The 7,528-nt window shown below is 27.2% G+C and overlaps 1 protein-coding gene and 1 pseudogene across 1 annotated transcript; one reads left to right on the top strand and one right to left on the bottom strand.

Moving 5' to 3' along the window:
- Positions 1 to 2,715: 2,715 nt before the first annotated feature.
- LOC108339113 (E3 ubiquitin-protein ligase At3g02290) lies at positions 2,716 to 4,100 on the bottom strand. Its single transcript, XM_052878090.1, has 5 exons — positions 3,917 to 4,100; positions 3,485 to 3,744; positions 3,265 to 3,396; positions 3,012 to 3,158; positions 2,716 to 2,850 (listed from the first exon to the last, which is right to left on the bottom strand). Exons 1-5 carry the CDS (start codon positions 4,098 to 4,100, stop codon positions 2,716 to 2,718), a joined length of 858 nt encoding a protein of 285 aa, XP_052734050.1.
- A 2,308-nt stretch (positions 4,101 to 6,408) lies between these two features.
- Positions 6,409 to 7,011, top strand: LOC108339114 (uncharacterized; annotated as a pseudogene).
- The last annotated feature ends 517 nt before the right edge of the window (positions 7,012 to 7,528 follow it).

Raw genomic sequence — 7,528 nt, 5'->3', positions numbered from 1 at the left:
AAAATAAAACAAACCCTTCAATATTTTATAAATTATAATTTATAATGAAAAGTCATTGGACCTTACAAGGTTGAACGTAGGTATGAACCTCCTTCATGTACAAGATATTTTTACTCAACAAAATATGAACTAAACAAAATAAATTAAACGCTTCAATATATTATAATTAATAAATTATAATAAAAAGCCATTAGAACCCGACAAGGTTGAACATAGGATTGAACCTTCCTGTGCGTGCAGGATATTTTTACTCACAAAAATAGGAGTTAAACAAAATAAAGCAAACACTTTAATATTTTATAAATTATAATTTATAATAAAAAGTCATTAGAACCTGACAAGGTTGAACATAGGACTGAATCTTCCTGTGCAGGATACTTTTACTCACAAAAATATGAGTTAAACAAAATTAAGCAAACACTTCAATATTTTATAAATTATAATTTATAATGAAAAGTCGTTGGAACCTGACAAAGTTGAAAGTAGGTCTGAACCTTCCTGTACAATATATTTTTATACACAAAAATATGCGTTATATAAAATATTCTTATTTTTTGTAATGAGAAGCCATTAGAACCTAATAAGGTTGAACGTTGGTGGTCCAACTGACCGAGTGGTAAATGATTGAACCTTCTTGAAAGTTCTCAAAATAAAAGACATGCCTTTTGATATTATTATAATTTTTTTTTCTCTTGTTGCAAAACTGGGTATTGATCCGAAGTAGCGATGTCGAGACCAAGCACGCGTCTGGTTCTTCGAGGTTTCATGGGAATGCCGCTCGGCCCCACGGTGGGCGCCATTTGTTTCGGTTGAATTGGTCTGAGGGTCGATCGTCCTTCCTTGCTCTGCTCTCTTTCGATAGTCCAATCCTCTTCGAGAATGCAATCTACTCCGATGGGTTGTTGACCTGCAGAAAACACTCTGACGCTCAAGTCATATATGTTTCATAAAGAGGTCTCTATTTTATTAGGATAGATCTAGGTTCTTTTACCTAGACATCAATCGTATTTTTATAAGGATTGTGGCAGTTAAACACCTTATTAACCATTAACGCATCTTGATTAACCATTAACGAAGTATATTTTAAGGCAATCAAACCCAATAATCAATTATTAATAGCGTATATTTGTAAAGCCTAAGACAATCTGACCTATTAATACCTGTTAGTATACCTGCTAACTGCCCATAAATGACCATTAACTCTGATTGGTATATTTCATATAATACACCTATAATTTGGATTATTCTTTTATTAATCATTACATTTCAATCAAATCCTAACAAATAATAAAAATATAAAGATAGAAAATATCCAGATATATAGAGAGAATAAGCTTAATTATTTTTACATAATACATGATAATCTAATTACAAAACACAAAACCAAATAATTAATAAACATTCATATCTCCTAGAAAATCTTTTAAATGATAGAATTATTTCAATCAAATTATTAATAAACTAATCTATCTCTTAAAAAATATTTTAAATGAAATAAGTCTTTTAATTTAAATAATTAAGAAACCATTTTATCTTTTAAAATATTTTAAATAATATAAATCTTTTACATTAAATAATTAATAAATAATTTTATCTATTAAAAAATATTTGAAAAGAACTAAATTTTTTAAATTAAATAATTAATAATAAAGTATAAAAATGATCTTCAGTACCTTTATCCTTAACATAACATCTAAGGCTAATACTTAATATCAGCAAAATGTGGCGATGTGTTTTAGAATGTGTAAGTGGACTGCACTTGTCTACCATACTATTGATCTAACAAATAGGATAGATTTAACATTTATAATAGTATAACTTAATTTCAAACTCCAACAAATTGAATTAAATTATGATATAAATTGTGATATCAATTTCAGTTATTCTATTTAAAACTGAAATTATTATCATGTCACTTAAATTCATTACCAAATTATTTTGATAATAACCATTATAACAATATAACTTAATTTTCATTATATTTCATTATATAAAATTTCACTACCTTATTATTTTTATATATAAAATAAAACAGTTATTAAAAAAATAGAAAATTCTGTGGGTAGACTAGTTTGTTTTATAAAACTTTCATATCCAATTAACATTGAATAGCAATTAAAACGAGATGATAGCCTTTACCGGTATACTTTCAATCAATATAATTTTAAAAAGATTTATTCTTAAATAATTGTTTGTTTAAGTTAATATTGTTAATGAAGTATTATGTCATGATTTATTATTACCCCTGTCGAAACCCAAATATTTGCAGTTTCATAAGTATCTTATAATTCTAATTCCAATTATTCAAATAAGATTTAAGTAGTTTCTTGATGAAAATGATTAATAATGACTTTTTGTTTCTTGTCAACTAATTTGATTAGAATTTTATTTATAAAACGCAATCGAATTAATACCATTTAATGTATGATATATTGACAACAAGAAAAGCAAAAAATTTCAAGAAATAAACCCGTTCTTTATATTATGCAACTTGGAAATAAGACATTAATGAAAAGTAAGAAAAAATATTAAGAATGTAATTTTTCATGATTAACATTTAAACAACAATATAACATGATAAATGTAATTGTTCATGAAAATAGCAAACAATGAGTTTTTCACTCTTACAACGATGTTAGGAATATGTATTACTTGATCGAGAACAAATGATGAATTCACTAAAATAATGAATTACGTAGTTTTAATTTTTCGTATCTATTCAATAGTCAATCCTTTTGATTTGCACATGGGACAAACATTTTTCTCATGTAACCATCTCTTTAAACACTCTGCATGGTATTCATGTCCGCATTGAAGAATTCCAATCTCCTCTTTATTTTTATATTCATCCTGTGAAATCATGCACAGACATTCCAATTAATATGAGAAAGAGTAAAACATATTTTTAATATATCAAATTTTAATGTATAACCTCAATCTAGTACATAAAAAAGACAAATAAACTAGTACCTTATAAAAATATAAAATATACATGTTGCTATGTTTCATACCTGGCATATTATGCAAATATCAGATTCCTGGTCCCCCAAATTCTCAAGTAGTAGATAACTTTTTGTCTGCATATGTCTTGCAATAATGTCTTCTGACAAACCCCTTTCTGAGTTGCCATTCATCCATTCACTTAACTCAAGAAGCTCCTGTTGTCCAATTTCAAACCGTTAGCAATTTAAAGTTTTTCATAATAACTAAGATTTTAATATGCATAGAAAAAAACATCAGACTATACATATATAGTATACTTGCCTCATATGACATGCCATCAATGTCCAAGCGCATATCACTATGAGGGTCACCTAATGAAGGAAATTCCTGCACATTATAAAGTGTCTCGTATGACATGTCATCAGTGTCCATGATCATATACGAAGGAAATTCCTGCACAAGAAAAGAGAATAATACGTGATAAAGAAAGTAGGATTTTAAGGACTAAGAATTTTTAAAAGTAAAAAGAATGACATATTACACGAAACGCAGGAGGATGAAGATTATGCATGTTGTCTCTATTAGGTGCATTTTGTATGGGCATTGAAGAACTTCTTGAATGATTTGTTGTTTCTGGAACTCTATATGGTGAAGCAGTTACGTAGGAATGAAAGTTGGAGTGACGTCTGATCTCTTGCGCACGGTATTGCCGATGGAGAAATCTGTGGTGGTGTCTTCTTCTTCGGAGACTCATTCTTGTATTCTCTTCTAATGAGCTTACATTAGCACTAGGAGGTGGAGCTGTAGAAAATCATCAACCGTTAAAAAATCAAATCAAGAATTTAAAGAAAATAACATAAAATTACAAGACTCTTCATTCAAAACTGGTAGAGTAATGTTGGAATACATGAATACTTTATAAAAAAAAAAATCAAAAACATAACAAGTAGAGAAAGAAAGGTAGAAATTTTACCTTGTACATAGGAGATTGGAGGATTTGGATACCAAACCAAAGTCGAATAATGACCCCAAATGAAATTGTTAGAGTAACTAGGTTGATGGTGAAGTCTATGGTGTTGTGTCATTCCATATATCATTCCATTTTCATCAACATCTACTAAGTAATTGGAATCAATAGTCATTCCTCTTATTACCATTGTGTGTATATTCTCAGACATGTTTCACAACCGAATGTGATTAAGAAATTAACAAAGAAAGATAATGTTGAAGGCAAAGAATCCTTTTGAGGAGGGAAAGAAAATTTTAAGAAATGAGTAATTTGTAATGTGATCCTAACACTATTTATAAAGATGATAATTTAATTAAGGTAAGTGTTAAAGAGAGAAATTTATTACTAAAGATAATTTAATTTTGAAAATTTAATTCTAAATATTCATTTTACCATTAATTATTATTTCTAAATCTACGTTAAAACTGATTACTTGTGAATATGTATTTAATGATGAGGGAAATATTTACGGTTAAACATATTTTAATCTTTAAAATCTAATTCCTAAATATTCAGTACACTTACCTTGATATCATTTACTATTATTTGTGAATCTGTTACACCATTAATTTAAGTGAAGAGGAAAATCTTTACATAATTTAATTTTGGAAATCTAATTTTAAATTTTCAGTTTGTAATCTTGATGACATTAATTGTTATTTGTAAATCTACGGTAAAAATAGATTAATTATAAAGATGATAATGAGAAGGCTAGAGTTAGAGAGGAAATCTTTACCATTAAAAATAATTCAATTTTTGAAATATAGTTCTAAACACGTTAATTATTACGATTTATCTTTATAGGATTGAATAAAGGAGCCATTAATTATTACTTTGATATCCATATCATTTGCATCATTATTTTATTTAATCATTACATTTTAATCAAATCCTAACTAACTATGAAAATACAAAGTAAAAAGTAAAGAAAGAAGGTATTTATATAATCATAGGATAAATTCAATTTTACCATTAAAGAGATAATGACAAAGGAAACTTAAAAAGTAATCTTTACCATTAAAGATAATTTAAATTTTAAAATCCCATGATAAATATCACTTTATTTAATCTTGACGACATTAATTATTACTTGTAAATGTACCGTAAATATACATTGTTTATAATGATCATCACGACAAGGAAGAGTCAAAGAGAACTATTAAAGATAATTCAATTTTTGTAATTCAATTTTAAATATTCTCTTTATCTGATTTTGGTGTCATTAATTATTACTATTTATTGCGTTTGATATTCATATAATTTGGATTATTATTTTATTAATCATTACATTTCAATTAAATCCTAACAAATAATAAAAATATAAAGATAGAAAATATCCGTATATATATATATATATATATATATATATATATATATATATATATATATATATATATATATATATATATATATATATATATGTGTGTGTATGTGTGTGTAGAGAGAGAGGATAAGCTTAATTATTTTTACATAATACATGATAATCTAATTACAAAACACAAAACCAAATAATTAATAAACCTTCATATCTCCTAGAAAATATTTTAAATGATAGAATTATTTTAATCAAATTATCAATATAACTTAATTTTCATTATATTTCATTATATAATAATTTCACTGCCTTGTTATTTTTTTTTACAAAATAAAACTATTATTAAAAAAATTGAAAATTCCGTGGGTGGTCTAGTTTGTTTTATAAAACTTTTCATTTTATTTGGATGTATATTTCAAATAAACATATTGAATAGCAATTAAAACGAGATAATAATACTCTTTTACTGGTATACCTTGATCTATATACTTCAATCAATATAATTTTAAAAAGATTTATTTTTAAATAATTGTCTGTTTAAGCTAATATTGTTATTGAAATATTATGTTATAATTTATTATTACCACTACCGAAAGCCAAATATTTGCAGTTTCATAAGTCCCATATAATTCTATTTCAATTATTAAATGAAAAAATTAATAGACTTTATAAGATTTAGAAAGTAGTTTCTTGATGAAAATGATTAATAACGATTTTTTCTTGTCAACTAATTTGATTAGAATTTTATTTATTAAACGCAATCGAATTAATACCATTTAATGTATGATACATTAAGACAACAAAAAATGCAAAAGCTTTTCAAGAAATAAACCAATTCTTTATATTATGGTCGGAAATAAGACATTAATGAAAAGTAAGAAAAAATATTAAGAAAATAAAACAAACGGCTTCAATATTTTTATAAATTATAATTTATAATGAAAATTAAGTAAAACCTAACCAGACTAAATGTAGGTCTGAACCTTTTTATGAAAGATATTTTTACTCTAAAAAATATGAGTTAAATAAACTAAAACAAACACTCTAATATTTTATGAATTATAATTTATAATGAAAAGTCATTCAAACTTGATAAGGTTGAATATAAGTCTGAACTCTCTGAGTTAAACAAAATAAACGAAACACTTCAATATTTTATAAATTATAATTTATAATGAAAAGTAATTGGAATAGGAAAAAATCTTATTTGCTAGCTTTTATTGCAAGTGGTTCTCTTGGGGCATTCATAGCAATCACACGACTAATTGGAGCACTGGCTAACTCATCAAGAGCAACTGAAGTCCCTGAAATTCTGAAGGGCCTTGCCATTGACATTGCAGCAGTGTCTTTATTTGCTTTCTTGTACTTCAGAGAGAAGAACAAAGCAAAAAATGCAGAGGTGTCTCGCTTCTCAAGAGAGTAAAGCTTATCAAACCTTAAGCTCCGTGTGGATGAGATGAAGATCATTCCTATGAGTTCCTTGAGAGGGATTGCTCGTCTTGTCATATGTGCTGGCCCTGCATCCTTTGTAACTGAGTCTTTTAAGCGCAGTGAACCTTACACTGAAAGCCTTTTGGACAGAGGGGTGCTTGTTGTGCCCTTAGTAACAGATGGAATTTCACCTGCTTTTGAGTTTGAGGAGACTGGAGAACTTGCCACAAGAAGGAAGAGACTATGGCAACTGCCTCCAGTTTACATCAGTGAGGGGTCTGTGTATGTTAGGAGGTGGTTAATTCTGAGATGACAGAATACAATGAGAAGCTGTTAGCTGTAGTATTTGGTATTGCAGTCTATATACGTATTGTGATCAATATTTTAATTCTTTGACAACAACATTGCATTCCTATCAGTCTCAAACTCTTTACAAGGTGTTTTCTGAGTTTATTTTTCATAACATATCTACGCCAAAAGGCATCAACTAGTAAGCATTTTGTTAGCATTTAAGTTGAAACCACTAGAAAAACACAGCACAGCAACGTTAATTGTACTTAAAAAGAACTGGCATAGCTCACGATAATTTTTTTTTATCGATGTTAGTATTTGTTAGTGGAGAATTGATCCTACAACTTCTTTCACTCTGGCTTTCAAACTCATCAAACTAAGCTTATATTTTCCATGTATTAGTGGAAGAGTTGAATCTATAACCTCTCTCATAACTTTACTACTAAACTAACCTTATACATTTTTGTTCACTTTTATGATTTCATCAAAAAGCCAGGGTATACGTTCACATGTGAACTTTTATGATTTCTTCTTTTCTT

The sequence above is a fragment of the Vigna angularis genome, chromosome 5, assembly GCF_016808095.1.
Source record: "Vigna angularis cultivar LongXiaoDou No.4 chromosome 5, ASM1680809v1, whole genome shotgun sequence".
Lineage (NCBI taxonomy): Eukaryota > Viridiplantae > Streptophyta > Magnoliopsida > Fabales > Fabaceae > Vigna > Vigna angularis.
Note: the sequence above shows the minus strand (reverse complement) of the source record. Positions and strands in the feature narration are given on the sequence as shown.